The 23,223-nt window shown below is 45.1% G+C and overlaps 1 protein-coding gene across 5 annotated transcripts in view; it reads right to left on the reverse strand.

Moving 5' to 3' along the window:
• Positions 1 to 23,223, reverse strand: part of BOD1L1 (biorientation of chromosomes in cell division 1 like 1) — a 55,603-nt gene that overhangs the window by 13,731 nt on the left and 18,649 nt on the right. For all 5 annotated transcript variants that reach the window (XM_055589114.1, XM_055589113.1, XM_055589117.1 and 2 more), the window contains 8 exons: positions 15,568 to 21,508; positions 13,437 to 13,501; positions 12,303 to 12,387; positions 10,091 to 10,134; positions 8,412 to 8,469; positions 7,378 to 7,448; positions 2,477 to 2,549; positions 1,199 to 1,278 (listed from right to left, as the gene is read on the reverse strand). In XM_055589114.1, coding sequence (XP_055445089.1) covers positions 1,199 to 1,278; positions 2,477 to 2,549; positions 7,378 to 7,448; positions 8,412 to 8,469; positions 10,091 to 10,134; positions 12,303 to 12,387; positions 13,437 to 13,501; positions 15,568 to 21,508 — 6,417 coding nt within the window. The remainder of the gene's footprint in view (positions 1 to 1,198; positions 1,279 to 2,476; positions 2,550 to 7,377; positions 7,449 to 8,411; positions 8,470 to 10,090; positions 10,135 to 12,302; positions 12,388 to 13,436; positions 13,502 to 15,567; positions 21,509 to 23,223) is intronic.

Genomic DNA, 23,223 nt, shown 5'->3' on the forward strand with positions numbered 1-23,223 from the left:
TTTAAATAAAAATAATTAAGTCAGAATATATTTAAACTTAACATTAAAAACGTTACATGAAGATAAAAGTGAAGTGAAAGTCGCTCAGTCGTGTCCGACTCTTTGTGACCCATGGACTGTAGCCCACCAGGCTCCTCCGTCCATGGAATTCTCCAGGCAAGAACATTGAGTGGGTTGCCATTCCCTTCTCCAAGGGATCTTTCCAACCCAGGGATGGAACCCAGGTCTCCCGCATTGCAGGCAGGTCTTTTACTGTCTGAGCCACCAGGGAAGCCCTACATGAAGTTTAAGAAAAACTTAAAAGCTACCCTTTAATCTGCCTCGCTCCAAATTAAGGAGTATTGTCTCAAGATTTTTGTTCTCAGTAGGTCAGGGGAAGGAGTGGGCTTTTGAAAACCTGTTTCTTTCCTTGGCCATGACCAAGTGAAATTCATGACAATGTATGACTTCACCTCTTCGGTTGTTAAACTTCTTTTACTACTTTTTATTTAGTGTATCAGTTACTGGGGGAAAAAAAGGAGACTATAAACTGGCTTCAGTGGGCTGGCAGTCAACTGAATATATTTTTGGAAGCTGACTTAATACTTTTGGAACAAGCTGGAAAAAAATAGATTAGGAAAAGAGGGAGAAAGAGAAGATAGAGGCAGACTGAAATAGTCAATAAGTATTGAGTCTCAGGAATGTAAGAATATCTACGAAGAGGAGAAACCTGGCCTAGAACAAAAGACAGGATAAGAACAGAAATAAATATTTGTGAGTTACTTCCCCAAGGCACAAGATGAAAATAAGACCACAGGAAAAAGGACGATGAGTGAGGCCGCACCCTCGGACAGTCTGTGTATTAGGGGCTGGAGGTGAGGCAAAGAGAAGCCTGTGTATTACAAATTGACATCACATGTATCACTGCATTTCACTGCTCTGCTACAAGTATATCTGTAATAAAGCTTATTATCCTTGGGAACAAAGGACCTGAAAGTCTAAAGCAGTCAATACTGCCACTGCACAAACACCTGAGCAACGTTTATATCTACACTGGGACAGTAATACCAGCTTGCAGTTTATGATGATAAAGTCTAACACTTTCCTCTGAGAGGGTCTAAGAACTATACACCTTTTACAATAAATACACACAACACCTATACACAGTGATGTAAACAGGCTACCCCTAAAACTTAAATTTAATATGTGGAAAAAATACCTTTGTATCTTGTGGCTCAGTTCCAGAACACTGCCTCTGTGCTGTTTCTATTTTGGAATCCAGGACATCTGGGGTATCATCTGTAAATCAGTTTAAACAGAATCACAAAGGAATAAAAGCTAAATGAAAAATGAAATGCACAGTTCTATTTCAAGACAGTTTGAGACTTCCTTCTTAGGCTTATGATACAGTGAAGCCACAGTGACCCTAAATGCATTCATATCATGTGACATGAGCACCGCGCGCCGGCCTGGGCCTTGGCAAAGCCAAAATAAACATCTGCAAACGCGTCAGTGACTCCAACAAAGCAGGAGGTTCTGCGGAGAGGGCTTAGGGCATAGAGTTTCTAGACATACTTTTTAACTTCCTGAACAACTTACTGTCTAAGTGGTATGGCTTAGTGATGAAGACCATGATCTTGGGAATCAGATTTACTTGGTAGAGAAAAAGTCACAATTTCTCAAAATCTTAATTTCTTTATTTATAAAATGGCAATAATATCTGACTCACCTAGTTATTTGGAATGTGTATGAAGTACTAGAGATAGTACCTAGGTTTGGTATAAACTCAATAGTTACAAAACATGTTCCCAACCAAAAAAGTAAAGTATGTAACTATCCATTTTTTCCTCACATATTATTTGTTATTTACTGAGTTTGCATTTTATGTCAGGTATTAAACTATAAAAGTCTCTGCACTGTCCAAAATGGGAGCCACTAGCCACAATGGCTCCTGAAATTTAAATTAAAAATTCAAATACAATGAAAAACTCAGCCTTTCATTCACAGTGACTACATTCAAGTGCTCAACAGTTGTGTGCCTTGTAGCTGCCAGTAGACAAAACAAATATGGAACATTTCCACCTCAGAGCAAATTCTATGGGCTGGCATTGTTACAGACTGAGAGAAAATCAACAGCATGAAGCACAGAAGGCTTATTATTACAGGCATATTACTAGAGTGCTTCACTAGTTCTGTGTGAGGCCTCTGTTTATGACATAAAAAAGGAACTCAGTGGCACCTGGCGCCCAGGTGACAGAGGGAGCCTGGGTTTCTGTGATTTCCAAGGGCTGGGTCTTCGCCAGGAACAATCTAGCTTCTAGATCAAGTCTAGAAAAGACCCTGGAGGAGTCAGGCTGCTTGGGAAACACACGAGACTCAAGAGTTATAAACGATTACTACCCTCAAGAACTTTCTATGCTACTGGCCCACTATTTGGATGTGGAAATAATATGATTTTCAGAGACATTTAAAACAGGAACATGCATATTCTAGATACCTAGTTCATCTTCTGAAGAGAGGTACTGCTTCTTTGTTTTTCTTTTAGGTATGTGCCTTTCTTCCTCTTCAACCTGGAATTAAGAGTGACTATATTAAAGGCAGCAGAACCTGCATCCAATTCTACTTAAACGGGAGCACACTGTATTAGTTTCTAGTCCTTGAGACAAATTTTTTAAAAAATCTAGAATGATACTTCTGTCATCTAGATTCAGACTAGACTCATTTCGTAAGCTTGAGTCTTTTTAAAGATTTGAATATAAACCCATAAAAAATATCCAAATCTATTTTTCATTTCATAATGTATTTCAACAATTCTAAAATATGTTAAAAATATCCTCATTTTACCACCTTTGAAGTCAATCTATGTTTTGCAATTGATGGCACATCATAAATTAATTGGCAGCATTTTTCTGCTCTCTTGGTGGCTCATTAAAAGGCTGATGAAAGGAAGTATATAAGAAAACAGTATCAGTTCAGCTCAGTTCAGTTCAGTCGCTCAGTCGGGTCCGACTCTTTGCGACCCAATGAACTGCAGCACGCCAGACCTCCCTGTCCACCACCAACTCCCAGAGTTCACTCAGATTCAGGTCCATTGAGTCAGTGATGCCATCCAGCCATCTTACCTCTGTTGTCCCCTTTTCCTCCTGCCCCCAATCGCTCCCAGCATCAGAGTCTTTTCCAATGAGTCAACTCTTCGCATGAGGTGGCCAAAGTACTGGAGTTTCAGCTTTAGCATCATTCCTTCCAAGGAACACCCAGGACTGATATCCTTTAGAATGGACTGCTTGAATCTCCTTGCAGTCCATGGGACTCTCAAGAGTCTTCTCCAACACCACAGTTCAAAAGCATCAATTCTTTAGCGTTCAGCTTTCTTCACAGTCCAACTCTCACATCCATATATGACCACTGGAAAAACCACAGCCTTGACTAGACAGACCTTTGTTGGCAAAGTAATGTCTCTGCTTTTTAATATGCTATCTATGTTGGTCATAACTTTCCTTCTAAGGAGTAAGCGTCTTTTAATTTCATAGCTGCAATCACCATCCTCAGTGATTTTGGAGCCCCAAAAAATAAAGTCTGGCACTGTTTCCACTGTTTCCCCATCTATTTCCCATGAAGTGATGGGACCAAATGCCATGATCTTCGTTTTCTGCATGTTGAGCTTTAAGCCAACTTTTTCACTCTCCACTTTCACTTTCATCAAGAGGCTTTTGAGTTCCTCTTCACTTTCTGCCATAAGGGTGGTGTCATCTGCATATCTGAACTTATTGATATTTCTCCCAGCAATCTTGAGTCAGCTTCTGCTTCCTCCAGCCCAGCGTTTCTCATGATGTACTCTGCATATAAGTTAAATAAACAGGGTGACAATATACAGCCTTAACGTACTCCTTTTCCTATTTGGAACCAATCTGTTGTTCCATGTCCAGTTCTAACTGTTGCTTCCTGACCTGCATATAGGTTTCTCAAGAGGCAGGTCAGGTGGCCTGGTATGCCCATCTCTTGCAGAATTTTCCACAGTTTATTGTGATCCACACAGTCAAAGGCTTTGGCACAGTCAATAAAGCAGAAATAGATGTTTTTCTGGAACTCTTGCTTTTTCCATGATCCAGCGGATATTGGCAATTTGCTCTCTGGTTCCTCTGCCTTTTCTAAATCAGCTTGAACATCTGGAAGTTCGCGGTTCATGTATTGCTGAATCCTGGTTTGGAGAATTTTAAGCATTACTTTACTAGCGTGTGAGATGAGTGCAACTGTACGGTAGTTTGAGCATTCTTTGGCATTGCCTTTCTTTGGGATTGGAAGGAAAACTGACCTTTTCCAGTCATGTGGCCACTGCTGAGTTTTCCAAATTTGCTGGCATATTGAGTGCAGCACTTTTGCAGCATCATCTTCCAGGATTTGAAATAGCTCAACTGGAATTCCATCACCTCCACTAGCTTTGTTCGTAGTGATGCTTTCTAAGGCCCACTTGACTTCACATTCCAGGATGTCTGGCTCTAGGTGAGTGATCACACCATCAGGATTATCTGGGTCGTGAAGATGTTTTTTGTACAGTTCTTCTGTGTATTCTTGCCACCTCTTCTTAATATCTTCTGCTTCTGTTAGGTCCATATCATTTCTGTCCTTTATCGAACCCATCTTTGCATGACATGTTCCCTTGGTATCTCTAATTTTCTTGAAGAGATCTCTAGTCTTTCCCGTTCTGTTGTTTTTCTCTATTTCTTTGCATTGATTGCTGAGGAAGGCTTTCTTATCTCTCCTTGCTATTCTTTGGAACTCTGTATTCAGATGTTTATATCTTTCCTTTTCTCCTTTGCTTTTCACTTCTCTTCTTTTCACAGCTATTTGTAAGGCCTCCCCAGACACCATTTTGCTTTTTTGCATTTCTTTTCCATGGGGATGGTCTTGATCCCTGTCTCCTGTACAATGGAACAAACCTCCATCCATAGTTCATCAGGCACTCTATCTATCATATCTAGTCCCTTAAATATATTTCTCACTTCCACCATATAATCATAAGGGATTTGATTTAGGTCATACCTGAACTGGACATGGAACAACAGACTGGTTCCAAATAGGAAAAGGAGTATGTCAAGCCTGTATATTGTCATCCTGCTTATTTAACTTATAGGCAGAGTACATCACGAGAAATGCTGGGCTGGAAGAAGCAGAAGTTGGAATCAAGATTGCCGGGAGAAATATCAATAAGCTCATATATGCAGACGACACCACCCTTATGGCAGAAAGTGAAGAGGAACAAAAGAGCCTCTTGATGAAAGTGAAAGAGGAGAGTGAAAAAGTTGGCTTAAAGCTCAACATTCAGAAAACGAAGATCATGGCATCTGGTCCCATCACTTCATGGGAAATAGATGGGGAAACAGCGTCAGACTCTATTTTTTGGGGCTCCAAAATCACTGAGAATGGTGATTGCAGCCATGAAATTAAAAGACGCTTACTCCTTGGAAAAGTTATGACCAACCTAGACAGCATATTGAAAAGCAGAGACATTACTTTGCCAACAAAGGTCTGTCTAGTCAAGGCTGTGGTTTTTCCAGTGGTCATATATGGATATGAGAGTTGGACTGTGAAGAAAGCTGAGTGCCAAAGAATTGATGCTTTTGAACTGTGGTGTTGGAGAAGACTCCTGAGAGTCCCTTGAACTGCAAGGAGATCCAACCAGTCCATTCTAAAGGATATCAGTCCTGGGTGTTCCTTGGAAGGAATGATGCTAAAGCTGAAACTCCAGTACTTTGGCCACCTCATGCGAAGAGTTGACTCATTGGAAAAGACTCTGATACTGGGAGGGATTGGGGACAGGAGGAAAAGGGGACGACAGAGGATGAGATGGCTGGATGGCATCACCGACTCGATGGACGTTGAGTGTGAGTGAACTCCGGGAGTCGGTGATGGACAAGGAGGCCTGGCGTGCTGCGATTCATGGGGTTGCAAAGTGTCAGACATGACTGTCTGACTGAACTGAACTGAACTGAATGGTCTAGTGGTTTTCCCTACTTTCTTCAATTTAAGTCTGAATTTGGCAATAAGGAGTTCATGATCTGAGCCACAGTCAGTTCCTGGTCTTGTTTCTGCTGACTGTATAGAGTTTCTCCATGTTTGGCTGCAAAGAATATAATCAATCTGATTTTGGTGTTGATCATCTGGTGATATCCATGGGTAGTCTTCTCTTGTGTTGTTGGAAGAGGGTGTTTGCTATGACCAGTGCGTTCTCTTGGCAAAACTCTATTAGCCTTTGCCCTGCTTCATTCCGTACTCCAAGGACAAATATACCTGTTACCCCAGGTGTTTCTTGACTTCCTACTTTTGCATTCCAGTCCCCTATAATGAAAAGGACATCTTTTTTGGGTGTTAGTTCTAAAAGGTCTTGTAGGTCTTTATAGAACCGTTCCACTTCAGCTTCTTCAGTATTACTGGTCGGGGCATAGACTTGGATTACTGTGATATTGAATGGTTTGCCTTGGAAATGAACAGAGATCATTCTGTCGTTTTTGAGACTGTATCCAAGTACTGCATTTCGGACTCTTCTGTTGACCATGATGGCTATTCCATTTCTTCTAAGGGATTCCTGCCCACAGTAGTAGATATAATGGTCATCTGAGTTAAATTCACCCATTCCAGTCCATTTTAGTTCGCTAATTCCTAGAATGTCGACATTCACTCTTGCCATCTCCTGTTTGACCACTTCCAATTTGCCTTGATTCATGGACCTGACATTCCAGGTTCCTATGAATATTGCTCTTTACAGCATCAGACCTTACTTCTATCACCAGTCACATCCACAACTAGGTATTGTTTTTGCTTTGGCTCCATCCCTTCATTCTTTCTGGTGTTATTTCTCCACTGATCTCCAGTAGTATATTGGGCACCTACCAACCTGGGGAGTTCCTCTTTCAGTTTCCCACTATTTTGCCTTTTCATACTGTTCATGGGGTTCTCAAGGCAAGAATACTGAAGTGGTTTGCCATTCCCTTCTCCAGTGGACCACATTCTGTCAGAGCTCTCCACCATGACCTGTCCGTCTTGGGTGGCCCCACACGGCATGGCTTAGTTTCACTGAGTTAGACAAGGCTGTGGTCCGTGTGATCCGATTGACTAGTTTTCTGTGATTATGGTTTCAGTGTGTCGGCCCTCTGATGCCCTCTTGCAACACCTAGCATCTTACTTGGGTTATAAAACAGTATGGACATGTCCAAATAATCCTGCAACTTGCTAAATTACCTAATCTTACAAAAGCATAAACAAGTAACACAGACATAGAGAACTCTTAATACCTATTAATACATTTAATTTCTCATCTATACAGAGAGCTAAAAGCCTTTTGCACAGGAGAAAGCACTATTCATAAAACATGAAGTGCTTGAGTTTCCTACAAAAACCCACCTCTTTGGGATTTGCTTCAATACTATGACATCTTATGGCTTCTGTGTTGTCTTTTCCACCTTTGGATATATCTGAGTAAGAAATACAAAAGAAAAAAGAAAAAACAAACCCCCTTAAGTATTCACTCCAATACTTACTTACTTTAGGCACATGTGTAGAATGGGAAAGGAAAAGAGGAAGGGACTTGACAAGTGATTGTGGTGTGATCCTTACACAACGACGTCAGGTTAAGTTCCACGATTTCTATTTCTAGAATGAGTGAGCAGGGTTCAAGGAGGGGACAGACTCACTGGCATTTACACGGCAGACCTCAAGGCCACTTTCCCCCAGCTCCTGAGCAGCAGAGCATGAGCAAGTGTCCAAGGAACACAGCACAGCATGCGTGCAGCTCTCTCTGGAAGTCGTGGACAAGTCACACATGCACACTAAATGTCCACTAACAGAAGAAGCGATACAAATAAAAAATAACTGTACAGGGGATTAAGACCGCTTTCCCCATTCTTGGAACAGTGAACGAACAAAATCAGTAGGAATAAATACAACTCTGTACTTTGTTCTGAGAACAGAATTATCCCTCTGGAGCTGGCAGTCTCTACAGGTTGCGTGGAGTAAGGCCTGACTCCCGGGCAATGAGCTCATCAACGTGACGGCCCTGGTCTGCTTTCACACTGAGGCTGCTTGTCGGAAGGCAGCACAGTTTACGCAGCACAGAACCTCTCCTATAAGCAAACCACAGGGGGCTATACATTTTGTAGTCACACTGGACAAACCCATTGTGAGGTTCCTGGCAAACTGTAATTGTTATTTAAGGCCAGGGACCATTTATAAGGTTCATGACCTTGAACGAGCCACTGTATGTTACCTCAACTACAGATGTGATGCTGTGAACACTCACTTTACTGGATTATATGAGTTACATGATTAAAAATTTGCCAAGTAATTATAATTAGCACAGGGCCTGCCACATAAAAGGCACTCGACAAATGACAATTACAATTAATATTAAAATTATACTATGAAATTTATTAACTTACCTTCTTTGCTATAAAATTTCCCATGAATTTCAGTTGTTTCTGAGCCTGCATTTTCGACCTAAACACACAATAGAAAAGGCTATTTATGGATAGTCTTAAAAATCTTGAATATCTAGAAAATACTCTGGCTGTTTGAAGAACACTTAAAGGGACTGGAGAACGTGTTCTTTTAAATTTCACCCAGTTCAAGAGCAGAGGACACCTTCTTTTTGAAGAAGTTTCAGTTTAACAAATTAGCATCCTACTGTGGTTTATTCTCCTTGTCGTTAAAGCAGTTATGGTAAGAGTAAGAAATAAAGAGAGAAAAAACTTTGGAAATTCTCTTCCCATCCAATGATCCTTCATGATTTTCTTTTTAAAAAATGTTGAGGGATTTTGTCAATCTGTTATAAGGTTTCCCTCAGGCAAGCCTTGTCAGTTTTACTTTTGAGGGAAAGCCTCTGAATATCCCTCATGCACACTCAGTCACTTTAGTCGTGTCCCACTCTTTGCGACCCCATAGACTGTGCCCGCCGGGCTCCTCTGTCCATGGGGTTCTCCAGGCAAGGACACTAGAGTGGGTTGCCATTCCCCTCTCCAGGGATCCTCCCCATCCAGGGATTGAACCTGAGTTTCTCATGTCTCCTGCACTGGCAGGTGAGTTCTTTACCACACTAGTGCCACCTGGGAAGCCCCCAGAATATCCTACAACATTCTAAGCCCCAGCTACAGAATTTCCTATTTGGAAAGGACAGACACTCTCAGATAGGAAAAAGGCAGCTGCTGGGGGCATCAGGGAAACAAGGCAGAATGCAGCACATGGTGGGGCAGGCCTGGAGATACAGCCACATTTCGAATCCTTTGAGCTCTTGGAGGGTAAACCCAAACAGAACCAAGTGGGGCTCTTCTCTTTCAGCAGACTGGGTGTGAGGGTCTAGATACAGGCTGGGATGTCTTAACAGGGGAAGGTAAGCCCCCTGACACCAGGGTGTTTGGTGGGAAGCAGGGCTGAGTCTCCTAGTGACACTGGAAAGAATGTGACTATCTGTGATTCACAAGCATTTTACAAAATGTGCACTTCTCTATGCATTAAGACAGACCAAAAAAAAAAAAAAAAAATTCCTTCAAGGACAAAAGGGATTATGAGAGGCACAGCTAGGAAAAAAATATGTATTCATGGCAATTACAGTTTAGTACATTCACAAACACTTTCTAAAGATATACAGTGAAGTTCTTAAAGTCAGTTTGGTCTACGGCACCAGGATAATTTAAAACACCACAGTCCAATTTGCAGTCCTATTATAGTAATAAAAAATAGAAAGCTCCCAATTCTTCAAAGAATTTCATTAAGATTACCAGGGGAGTTCCTGAGTCTGAGGGATCTGGACCTTCTTCTATTTCCTTGGTTCTGTCTCATGATATTGGCCTAAAAAGCCACTAGAACACAGGGCTGCTGAATTCAGAGTGACTTCTTTTTTTCGGAGAAAATCAACTAAATTTCCTGACATCAGTGGATAAAGTTGAACATGAAATTAAAGATGTGAGTAGGTTGAACTTCAATGGACAGCACACTACAAATGGCCTTATCTCCTAAAGAAACGCATGGCCAGCCCCTCCCCTAAATGTAATCACTTTCAAAACCTGAAGCCAAAATAATCCCAAGTGGTAACAACAAAATCCAAATAATTACGGTGACTTACATTTGGTGATTCAATCGCCAGTGAAGGCTCCCTCTGCAGTTCAACTGTTCAAAGACAAAAATGAGAAATAAGGAAACTGAAAACTGGTTCTGAACAACAGAGAAACAAATTGAGAGCTTTCTAGTTAAGTGAGACTATGTCACTAAGTGGCCTAGGTGCCTTTGTGAATTATAAATTTTGGACCAATTATTTTCTATCAATACCACCTATGTTCTGTCACACGACCAGAAAAACAACAAAATACCATTCCCGGCATTTTTAGAGTAATGGCAGCGATCCATGGGATCACTACAGTGATTTAACCATGTCGGCAATCTGAGGCTTGGAAGGAAGGTGGGGAAGGCCTGTGCTGTAACTGTTAGGTGACAGGGTAACGCTGGTTCATTTAAAAATAATCCCATCAAATGAAGAGTTAGAGCCTATCCCCTCAAACAGCAAAGGTCTATTTATATTCTTTGGAAGCCTCAAGTACAAGCCTACTGTTTCTACTCAACAATGACAGAACACACATTTTTCTTTTAAACAACTTCCTTTTACGTAAGTAGATCTCTTACTGAACTGTACCTAAACACAGTCTGAAATACAACTCTGGGAACAAAGAACTTCAGAATCCAAAAATGTTACCTTCTTGACAATTAACAAATGGGATATTAATTATGTGTACTGTAACATATACACAAGAATTTTAACTAATACCATCTATCCAAGTTTTGGGAAGATTAGTCATCGTTAGGGTTTTAACATGTCAGGACGAGTGGCTTACCAGGTCTTGGGGTGGTCTTCCAGGAACCCCTGGTATTTCTGCTTATAAGGGTTCCTGTGGTCACATACTTCGAAGGCTGCCCTTTCAGATGGTTTGCTTTGGAAGGTCCCCACCCTGACAGCCCCAGATAGCCCTGGTTGAGGATTTATACACACCACTCCTCACACACTGCCTTTCTCTTTGCCTGGTCCACCAAATACACACCTACTTGTTCTTCAATATTTATCTCCAAATTAGGGGGAATAGCAAGCGCTTGAAATGAAAATTTAAACGTGTGTGTTCTTTGACCTCTCGGTTCACTTTTTCAAAAAAAATTGGAGAAGTACATGATTCTACACATATGGAAGCTCCCTGCAGCGTTACGTGTAACAGTAAAAACTACAAACACGAGAGGGCACTAAGAGGCCCAACAACAGGGGGACCGTGTGCTACAGACCACTATTGAAACAGATGGAGCTGATCTGCACATGCTGACAATCAAAGACGCCCACAACATATGGCTGAGTTTAAAAAAAGAATTCTAGAAAATGTAACTCAGGCACCTAAATTGAATCACAAGTCTCAGGACTTCGCCCACGAACGACAGCACAAGGTATCTTCCTAGATGCCAAGGATGGGAAAGCGATTACTTCTGCTGGGGATTAAGAGAGAAGGTAAGAAATTGGGCCTTTGAAAGATGTCTCTGCTCCTGCATCATGCTTTGCCTGAACTTTTCAGTGTTTTGAATGCTATAGACTGGATGTTTGTGTCCCCTTCATACTGAATATACTGCCACCCACCCCATATATTACAAACGTAATCCCCAATGTGATGGTGTTGTAGTGAGGGTCTCTGGCGGGTGGTCAGATTTAGATGAGGTCATGTGTAAAGTGGTCCTGAGACCGAAGTGTTTGAGAGCTGCTGTCCTAACCCTGTCTGAGGCTGAGACCTTCCCTTCACACCTTTAGTGGACACTGAAGACTGGTGCAGAGAGAGACTGAGAAGAGGCTCTGCAAGCAGGGAGGAGCTTCAGTGACGCAGCAACGGCCAGAGCCCAGGGGTCAAGAGCATGAGGTTAAAAGAAGTGGGCAGATGGGCGCAGACTAGCCTTCTGGAAATGAGCTTGTGATGGCACCTGGAAGGACAGGGAGGGCCACAGAGACCCACTTGTGGGCAAGAGCAAGGGTCTGCTCCAAAGCAGCTTGTTTGGACACAATTATTCAGAGACATCAGATTTAAACAACAACCTTACGTGATTCTGACTGATGTTAGAGCTTTATGAAGAAAAAGTATAAGTTAAAAATGAAATAGCAAAGAGTTTTTTCTCTAATCTATGTTAAAAAACGATAGGTAAATCCATATAGCCTGTCAATGTTTTATTACATATTAGCTATAAATTTTAAGTGGTAATAAAAGATAAACCCACATGTAAGGAAAAATGAATGTGAACAACCGCTAAAAGGAGTTTACCTGTTCCACTCAGCTTTCTCCCACTTGGACTTGCTGGTGGTGCCGGCATTTCATGATTTTTCTCTTCTTCTGATGGCACAAATACCTAAAAAGTCCAAGGCACCATAACAAGGTAAATGAGGTTTTTGAAATAAGAAGGTAAGTTTAATTCACCTGAAGGGGATTAAACAAAACACTCAGCATCCTGTCAACCTTTAGGAACTAAAAGGTGAAACTAATCTCGTATTTCGTCCATCAATGGCTCTCCTATTGCGCTAAAGTAAAATGCTGAGTACAACACACAAGCCCTTCCTGATCTGGTCCCATTTCTTCAAGAGGTTTGAGGTTTCAGCGCAGCTCATCCCCGAAACACTGCAGTGCCCAGGACTCACGATTGGCTCTTCCCTTTCTGTGTCCTCGAGTACACTTCCAATGTTTGCAGAAGTCCACTCCAAAGTCCTCCTGCAAGCTGTCCCCTCCACCCACCGGCCCTGCTGTGAGTCGAGGCTCCTCTGCACTGCATTCACAGCCCCCATGTTTGCCACTATCTTGTCACGTGGACTCGGAGGCGCCAGGAGATCAGGCTGGAAGGGGGCATGGAGACTAAACTGTGTAGAGCACACAGGCTGTGACAGAGGAACAAGAAAACCTCCTCCCAAACTAGATTTTATTCTAAATCCAATGAGAAGTCATTGGAAATTTCAAGCAGAGCAATGACATGACCTAATTTATGTTTTTCAAGCTAACTCTCAGGGCTGAGTGAAGACTGGAGGAGGGGCTGGAGAGGAAGCAGAATGGGGACACTACCTACCGGGGTAGAGGCTTAGACTAGGTGGTAGCCGTAGAAACAGAAATAGGTGGACTCAAGGTACATTTTGGGAATGGAAACTATGAGAACCAGCAATAGATGAAACGTGGGGTGACTGAGGGTGACCCTTGGCTTTCTGGTTTGAGTGGATGGAATTGTTGATGGTGCTATCAGCTGAGACTATTCAGGTTCTGAACTCTTCCCTCACACGACGTGTCAGTAACAGAACTGAAGTAGCTTCGGTACAGCGAGAGCCGGGGCTGCGTTCTGCTCGTGTGCGTGTACATGTACGTGGTGAAGGTACGTACACCGCTGACAGTTCCGCGCAGCTGAGTGAGCAGCCATACCTCAGGTTTCAAGGCGGTTTTCAGTCCCAATCTTCCCACAGCGTTTGATGGAGACTCTTTGCTGCCTAAAGAAATGCAAACCATTCAATCAGTTTAAGAATTTGCTTGCAAAATACACCTTGAGTCAAAAGGTAACAGAATGTTGTCTAGTTGTCATCTAGACACACTATGCCCTCCTCCGTCCTGTTTAGTTTGCTGTCAGTAGAAAAGAATAAAGGGGAATACACCCGAAAATTCTCAGATAAAAGGCAAGGGGTCATTCACTCATTGCGGGGGGTTGGGATGTGTATAAAAATGTTTCTGGCTGTTATGCTGGCTGGCCACAAAGAATGATACTCTATCATTTGCGAGGACATCTTATTTCCAAGTATTTTTCTATAGATATCTGTATCAAGCTTGTCCCTAAAAGAAAACATTCAAGGCCACTGAGATATATTCCTAATAAAGACGGTGATTTGTGAACAGACTCATTTTACTTGCTTGTGCTGACACAGCAAAGTTGAACATAAAGTTAAAAACTGTGAAACAGATAAAAAGGGAACAGAATTTTCCCTGGTAGACTCAAACCTATCCCTTTCTTTCCTTCTCTCCTCTGTCCTGAGACTTGTTCCTCTCACCTGCCCACACGGACGCCTCCCAAGAAAACCCTTCCTTTCTCCAGGAGGCTGTGGGCTTATTCCTTGCTAAAAGTCCTTCTATTTCTGCTCCTTCAGAGGGAAGGAGAGGCAGGAGGCAGGAGGCATAACAGACTGTAGCAATGGCTGAGTCATAGAAACTTCCAGAACATTCAACTCACCCTAAGTTAAAGTCAACAGAAAAATTTTAAGTCATTTATTTCAATCCTTGGAACATCTCTTAGTGTCTCCTAAGACCCCATAAGAAACAGGACTAAATCTACTGGCCTCAGCCTCCAGAGTAGCACATAGGTGATATTTCAGCTTAAAAGTGCAGCTTGCTCCCATTTACACAGAGTGGCGAGGAAGACAGCATCCCTGCTCACTTCCTATCCAGCCCACATACCCACTTCGAGTTCTCATAGCATCCTGTTAAGCCTGTCCTAAGCACCTGTCACAGTGCCATGTCACAGCCTAAACACAATACATGGCTGGATTCACAACCATCTTCCCATCATCTCTGAATCCACAGTGGTACCTGGTATAACGTGCCTGATGTGAGTGGGTGAGTGGTAATCAATGACTGAGCTCCAAGCTTACACCTTTGAAAAGTACCAACAAGTTTCCAATAAGACCGGCACTCTCTGGAATCTAGCAGGAGGGAACATGATTCTTTTCTTCTTTAAATACTAAGCCAGAAACTAGCTCATTTACATGAACAATAAACGCTGCTAAATAAAACATAATGTGCTTCCTCGATGAGAAGCGGCCAGCTAGACTGAACTGACACACACCTGGAACCTGTAATAAGTCACATGAGGGCTGGAACGGGGCTTGTTTTGTGCTATCATCCCCTTCTGACACAACAGAAGGCTGAGGCTCAGATGTGATTTTTTTTTCCTAAGAGGCATCCAAGTACTGTGCAAGTTATTTAAACTCTTTGAACTTTCATTTGTAAAATGAGGGTGATTAAAAAAATGCTCATCTCATACACTGCTGTAAGGTGCCTTCATTTTGACTGCTAAGAAGCCTGAAGGCCAAAGATGTTTAGTAACTTGCAACAGTCCTGTGGACAACACTTGTCCAGCCAATGAGACAGCTGGAGGCCTCCTAACTGCCCACGTCGCACATGAGAAGTGGGTCTAAGACTAACCGTTTAAACGTGATTTTAGAGAAGCCTGGCTCTCAAGTTGGATGACAGTGATTTTGCTATATTCTAGAACCAAAACCTCCCTGGTGGCTCAGACAGTAAAGTGTCTGCCTACAATGTGGGAGACCCAGGTTCAATCCCTGGGACAAGAAGATCTCCTGGAGATGGAAATGGCAATCCACTCCAGTGTTCTTGCCTGGAAAACCCCATGGATGGAGGAGCCTGGTAGGCTACAGTCCACGGGGTTGCAAAGAGTAGGACACGACTGAGCGACTTCACTTTCACTTTCAGAACCAAAACCATCTTAAATATCCTCTACATACAATTATCTTTATAAAACACAAAAATTTGCACTTAAGAGTCTCACCTCGATCATGCAAATTTTCTTCAGAAGAAACAGTGACTTGAAGACCTTCTTGCTGGCAGGATTTGGTCACACTGTTATCTTCTGTTTTCTGAGCGGATGCTGGGACAGGGCACTGGCCACGGTGGTCACTCCTGCTCGTCAAGTTCTGCTCCTGTTTAGCAGCTGAGAGAGCTACATTGTAGGCGGTGGGAAGGGCTGCTGTGTGGGAAGGAGCCGTTTCTGACTCCTGGCCATTAATACATTCAGCGGTGGTGGTTTTCAAGTGCCCCTCAGGACCCCACTGGTCATCAGCTTTTTTAGCACCAGGATTGACTGCTGTCAAACAGCGCACACTGATGGTGCCCTCAGGAGCCTCCTCTGGTCCTTGCGGGTTGACAGGCGAGTCCCCACTCCCCCCTGCTGGGCACCTCGCTGGCGTGCTGCCCCCTGATGTCCCTGCCTCAGGCCTTTCATCTTCTCTCTGAACTCTGTCTGCACAGTCCTTGCCAAGCCTCACGTTCTCCGCCACAATCCTGACACCTGCAGAAAGCACACTGACCGACACCCGGTCATGCCCTTCCACAGTGCCCCCTGCCACCACGGGGCCCACTTCTTTTCCCCCTGTGGAGGGCCCAGGACACTGACACTTGTCCTCAGCCGTTAGGCTGGACAGAGGGGCCTCAGGCCTGCTCATCTTAGTGGCCGATGGGGCATCCTTTCCTTTGGGGCTGTCTGCACTTAAATGAACCTCTTCATGCCTGTTGAGACCAGCGGGAGCCAGCAGGTATTCAGCTGTGCTGGTGGAGATGATAGCAGCATCGCTCACGTCCTCTGTGCCCGTGCCCGCGGGCACCTCCTCCTCCTGCGGGACGGCGCCCGCCATGACCGCCTCACAGCCTTCCGAGGTGCTGGTGGAAATCATGGCCGTGTCGCTCGCCTCTTCCGCCGGCCTGACCGAGGCCTGGGCATCCTCCCGAGCGACAGCACTGGATACGGGACCCTCGCAGTCCTCTCCTGAGCTTGTGGAGATGATGGCGCTGCCGTCCTTCTCTTCCAGGACAGGTTGCTCATGTTCCCTTTCCCTAGACACACCACACACAGAGGCTTCGCAATCTTCCGCGATGCTGGTGGAGATGAGTGCACACTCGTCCTTCTCCTCCTTGCTGGTTGAAGCGAGGGGGCTCTCGGCTTGCGCGGGCGCACTGGGCGTGGGCCCCTCAAAATCATCGGCGCTCACCAGGGCCAGCGCTTTGGCTCTGTCTTCCACGGCTGCCACCGGCTGCGGACTCTGGGCACCATGGAGGGCTGTCGCGCTGGAAATGGGCACTTCGAATTCCTCCCTAATGCTTGTGGAAATCATAGCACACTCGTCTTTCTCCTCGTTTCTCGCAGCCGTGAGTTGGCTCCCGTCACCTGATGCTGCGCTGGGCATGGGGGCCTCGAACTCCTCCATGTTCACGCTGGGGCCCTCTGTGCTCTCTTCAGGTCTCAAGGTGCTTGAATGACCCGCCCTCATGTCTACCACAGTGCTGAGCTGTGGGGTGAGATCGTCTGTTGTGCTGGTGGAGATCACCAAGCCCTTCCCTTCACCTGAACCCCCAGGCACACCAGCCTGGTTGGCGACACTGTTAATGGCCGTGGCGGCCGCAAGGCCATCACAGTCTTCGTTCTCCACGGAGGTGATGACACCCTCATCTCTTTCGCCCGGTGACGTGTGAGGAGGCTCATGTTCTGGGACAGCAGCGGACACGAGGGCCTCATAACTGTCCCCCACCAGGCCGGTGGAGGGCGTGGTGTCCTCGGCTTTTTCCTTTCTGCTGAGCTCACCGTCCCTGCGGTCTGAAGCCGCGCTGGTCATGGGCCCCTGGCGACCCTCAGGAGCGGGAGCCGCCATGCCCTCCCCTGCAGCCCCGCTGCTCACGCTGCTCTCCACGACCCCTTTGGCGCTGGAGCAGATCTCTGCATCTTTAGCATCCTTCTCAGCGCCGCTCACGCTGTCCACGGTACTCTCGTACGCGTGCGGGATGGTGCCGCCGGCTTCGGCGTCCACACGCCCTGCCACAGGGCCAAGCTGAGCGTCTCCGCCTGCGCTCTCGCAGACCGACACCCCTTCACTCTCCTCCTCCATCCCTGTGCACGTGGACGCGTGCCCGACCTCGTTCCCCCGGCCTGTGCTGGTCACCACACCCTCCCCTTCGTCCTCGTCCTCCTTGGCGCCTGTGCTGGTCACCACGCCCTCATCGTCGCAGGGGCCGGGGGCCACCACCGGCGCATCAGTGGGGTCTTTGGCTACCGTGCTATCCATGGCACTCTCTTCGTTTTCTTCAGATTCAGAACTCAGGGCGAAGCCTTCGCTGCTCTCCTCTGAACCTGTGCAGCTCGCCAGGCCCTCCCCGTCCTCCTCGGTTATCCCGGTGCTGGTGACGGCACTTTCACCCTCTGGGCCGTCCATCACAGAACCGCTTTCCTCCTGGGCGGCACTGGCTGCTGTGGGGGTGGGTGTGTCTATGGGGCCCCCGGGGGCCCCCGTCACCCTGCGCTCCTCCTGAGGCTCCACCCCAGCTGCGGAGCACAGGACACTGCCGTCTCTTCTACCCCCTGCCCCTGTGCACGTCACCGTCCCCTCGCTTTCCTTCTTGGGCCCTGCTCTCGGTGGGCTTCTCTGGAATCCATCCAACTCTTCGTTGCTTAGGGACCCCTCCCTGATGTCCATCCCCGCACTTGTTACTGCTCCGTCGCTCTCAACCTCACTGATAAACATGACTGTTCCTTCCACGAGTTCCAAGTCTCCACCTGAAGACCCATCGCACTTGCCCTCAGAACCCGCGCTGGTCACAGCATCGTCCTTCTCCTCGGTCGCTGAGCTCCTGGCGTCAGCCTCGGTGGTCCCCGTGGGGGCCGTCGCGGGGTCGGCTGCTCTTTCTTCAGGCTCGGCCACGGCGCATTCCCCACTTTCTCCCTCTTTGGTGCTTGTGAGGAACGTTTCGCTTTCTGCAAATCCTTCTGTGACGACACCCCCACCTTCCTCGGCTGCGGCAAAGACGGTGCCTTCTCTGGCTTCCGCCCTGACGTGAAGAGGGTGGTTTTCGGAGCACGTGCCCGTCGTGAGGCCTTCGTCGGCCTCGATGCTTGTGCAAGGCACTGCCACCCCACCCTCCGGCGTCTCTGCAGATGTGGTTGTGGCAGTCCCCGCCCTCACCGGGTTTAGGGGAACACCACTGTCCTTCCCCTCAGTGCTGCTGGCGATGGAAGCCTTTTCTCCTCTACTAGGCCTGGCTGTCGGCATCTCAGCTTTCCCGCTCCTTTGATGTAGAACAGAGGACACGGCATTGCTCTCAGCACTGGTGTCCACCTCACTGTGTCCATGCCTTCTGTCAGCATCGGCTGGTGTGTTTTCAACTTCACCTGGGCCTCTGCTCTGCTTAAGTCCAACAGTATCTGTTTCTGTACTCATGCCTACCACCTGATCAACAGCAACACCAACCTTGTGGCCATTTTCTACAGAAGCCCTAACTGTCTGCTTCGAACTTGAGTTACTTCCTTTCCCATCCACATCCATCGAGCCACCTTCTTTGTCAACGTTCTCCTTTTCCACTGTCCTGTCCCCTGACTCACTGCCAACAGGCATGTCTACTTTCCCTTGTCTGCTGTGCAGTACGAAGGCCTGTGCACCTTCTGGAATGTGTCTTCTGCTCTCCACGCTGGCTTCTGCTGGTGTATCTACTGTGGAAACGGCATCACCTTTTCTGCTGTCACTTGTCCTAGGGACTTCCGATTCCTCAACAGTCCAGCTTTGCTTAGGGATTTCAGAGTGGTGGACGAGCGAGGTGCTGGCTGTGGCACCTTCTGACCCCGTTCTTCTGTCAACTAAAGGAGGCACCCCTGAGTCGTGGAGCTGTTTCTGAGGCCCAGCAGTCATGGAGCCTAAGGACGGGGCGGGATCTACCTTTGTGGAATGTTTAAGAGTGGGGTCTCCTGGAGCAAGGCATTCTTCGGTGGGCCTGGTGGTGTTCTTCAAGTTCTTCTGTGCCCTGTCACTTTCTGATGGGGCACGGGGTAGCAAACAGTGACTCGTTTCAGAGTCTACATTCATTTCCTGAGTTTCTTGTTGAGCAAACTCCTTCTCCCCGGAGTTAGGTTTGGACACAGAGCTTTGGAGATGCATTTTCTTGGTCAGGGTGCTTCTGTGGTCACCGTGCTTTTCGGAATTAGCAACAGCTCCTGTTCCACGCCCTGATTTACAGGCTGGAGATGCTGTTTTTGACTCTCCCATGGGAGTCTGTAACTCCTCCTTTAGGACTGCAGCAGCAGTTTTTTGTTTCGTAACATTTTCCAAGTCAAGTTCTTGCTGAGAGCTACTGCTGCCGTCTTGGGTTTTGCGGACTTCCGCTGCATTTTCCATGGCTGGCTCGGGATCAATTTCCATTGGCTCTTGTTCGGGCATCAGGGCAGGATCACCACTTTTTTTGGGTCTCTGAAGGGAGGAACTACTGGGAGCACCTGAAGGGTTTACTGCTGGTTTTTCTTCTCCTTTAGCCATTTCTTGGGATACGCTGCCTCTTCGATTTTCACACAACCTTCTACTTAACTTCTTCTCTAAGACTGAACTACTTCCTCTGGGCTTCTCATGACTGCCGTCAACTTCTTTTCCATCCTTGTCCTCTGTTTTGTTGTCTTCCTTCTTTTTCACGTCCTTACTACTGTGCTTTAAGCTCCTGCTTTTGTGCCCGTCTGACAACTTTCTCTCGAGTCTGGTGGAGCTCGACTCTTTCTCACCCTTGCACCTCTCCTTTGCTGGTGGTAACTTCGCTCTGTGACTAGACTCTCTCTGCACACTGTGTGCTGAAGGGGCCGCACTCTCTGACGTGGGCTCCACACCGCTTTCCTCAGGAGGTCTGTCTTCAACTCTGGACTTCCGCTGTCTCTCTGGCTCACCTTCTTCAGTGTTCTTCTCCTTCTCTGGTTTTGGAGTGGTCGCCAGTTTTGTGGTATTTTCTTGTGATTCTGTTTCAGATGCTTTCAACTGTTTGCCTTGGCTTCTGGACTTAGACTTCAACACAAGTTTCTCTTCCAACAAGCTCTTAGTTCTTCGCCTCTCCTTGTGAACCGCCTCTTCTGGTTTCGAATTACTATCTGCGTTAGTCAAGTCATTATCACATTTATCCTCGGAGTAACTTTCGCTTCTTCTCTGTACTGTGCTTCCATGTTGCCTGGAGCTCAGAGAGTCCTTCTGAATTTTAGAATCACTTGATCTTCTTGATTTGTGCTCTGCCTTGGTTTTGTCGGCTGACCCGTGTCTCTCTTTCTTATTTTCTTTACGAACATTCTCGTCACTTTTTATAATATACTCAGAAACTGGTTTACCGTCTTTGCCCAAAACTGACAATTTCCTTTCATTCCGGTGCTTACTTCTTCGTTCAGCTTTATCATCTGACGAAAGCTTCGCTGGTTGACCCGCCTTCTGAATACTCTCATCTTTCCCGCCTTTCTCAGAAGAGTGAGGCTCGGGCTCATCTCCTGCCTTGTGTGCACTGTCACCTTTGCACTTATGTTTCGTAGACGGTTTCTCTTCTGACAGAGTTTTCTCCTTCTCAGGCTTTTCCTTGGAGGATTTCGCCTCTTTCTTAGGCAGGCTTTTTAAATGTGGTGTTTCTGAATCATCTTTCTTTGGATGTTTTTCGTTTTTAAGCGTGCTCTTCTGTTTCTGGGGTTCTTCTGTGCCACTTTCTGAGCGTTCCAGTGGCCTTTTTCCATCCCTCGTGTCAGTCTCTTCCTGCACCCCTTCCACCACAACAGGGGTAGAAGTCCGTCTTTTGTGTTCCCTTTCTATTTTGGATTCGTTTTTGTTTTCATCAGCCGGATGCAAAGACTCTGAAAGTCTCCGAGCAGGTTTACTTGGTTCACTCTTTGCATGGACATGCTTCAGATCCTTTGAAGAAGATGCTTTTTCTTTTTCACAATGCTGGAAGAAAATAAAAGTTAAAATATGAGACCTACTAAGATTAGTTTTTATATTCAAATCTAAAATTTGGGTGCATTTAGTATGTTGAATGTTGTAACATGCTTGTTGTTGTTGTTTAAGTTCCTAAGCCATGCGACTCTTTGTGACCCCATTTACTGTAGCCTGCCAGGCACCCTTGTCCATGGGATTTCCCAGGCAAGAATACTGGAGTGGTGTGCGATTTCCTTCTCCAGGCAATCTTCCTGACCCAGGGATCGAACCCGAGTCTCCTGCAGTGGCAGGTGAATTCTTTACCACATGCTACACCTTACTTATTTCACCTCTGCCAGCAGCTGGTAGGTATTATTAACTTATTTCTATGCATCAGGAACCTGAAACTCAGGATGGTTCAATAATGTGACATCTTGCAACGAGTTCAGATAATTTCATTCTGGATCTAATACTCTTCCCACTATATAGCAGCATCTTTACAGAGAGTAGTTCTTTCTCCTGAGATGCGTCCAGGCATTTGGAGGCATTCTCAGACTTTAAATTGCTAAAGCCCACTAATGCCCAGTGGTCACTAATAAATAGAAGCTGAAAGAAAGACATTAGTTCTTTTTAGTCCAAAGGCTTAATACCTAATGAAGGCAATTAAAAATTTTACAATGAAATAAAGTTTTCTTACATTTTAATTTAGAAATGCAAATTATCTATGGGAACTTCATGAATTTAGGTTACCTGTAAGACAGTTTATTTAGGAAGCTTCAAATGCACATAGAAACTCATGGTAACTAATAGTAATCATATCATATACATCTGATGCACATGTTCATACCCAAGGGAAGATACCAATAGACCAAAGCAGCCAAACCTTCCTCCTGACCCACAGTCTGGCACTGACTAGACTAATGTTAATGACCAATGACACTTTATAGTAAGGACTCATGAACTAGCTATAATTATTCTTATTCAAACAATGGACTGAAGTCCTCAGAAAGCCCTTTGTGTCTCTGGGTCAGTTTATCACTGCACCTTTTTTACACTTTAACATGAAGATTAATACACTATTACTATAGGGACTGGGACATAGCAAGATCTTACTTTGAAATTAAATTCCACAAATAAAGAACTAAGAGGGATGCCATCAACCTAGTTTTACAATAAGTTCTAACCAGTTAATGTGAATACAATCTTATAAGATCATTTTCCAAAGGGATTTCTCATAAAAAAATGTTAAATAATAATATGACATTAGAATATCAGAATATACTAAATGACTCTAATTTCTACATAAAGACATCAAGAATATTTACCCGCTATGAATAAATAATTACTAAACTATTACTGCTTCCTTTAGAAGTGTTAAGATATTCAATAGTTCAGCTATAGAATTATAAATATGAAAGTATATAAAAAGATTAAAACCCAGTGAAAACAAAAGTTTATCACAAGTAAAAAGGAGAAGAAATGTACTTACTGAACATTTTGAGGGTATTTTTATCTACCTATTTTTACTATTTAAGATGATCACATCTTAGAAAACAGTCCAAGTGCTCAACTATAAGAAAATGCTTAAATTACAGTATATTCATTCAATGTAAGCTATATAATTATCAGAATGTATTAATTAGGAAGTTACAGTACGAAATGAGTATGGGGGGGATGTTAAAAACACTATGCAAGGTTACATTTGCTCTACAAAATTATGAACATATGTAGGTGAGAAATGGAAG

This window comes from Bubalus kerabau, chromosome 7 (genome assembly GCF_029407905.1).
Source record: "Bubalus kerabau isolate K-KA32 ecotype Philippines breed swamp buffalo chromosome 7, PCC_UOA_SB_1v2, whole genome shotgun sequence".
Classification (NCBI taxonomy): Eukaryota; Metazoa; Chordata; class Mammalia; order Artiodactyla; family Bovidae; genus Bubalus; species Bubalus kerabau.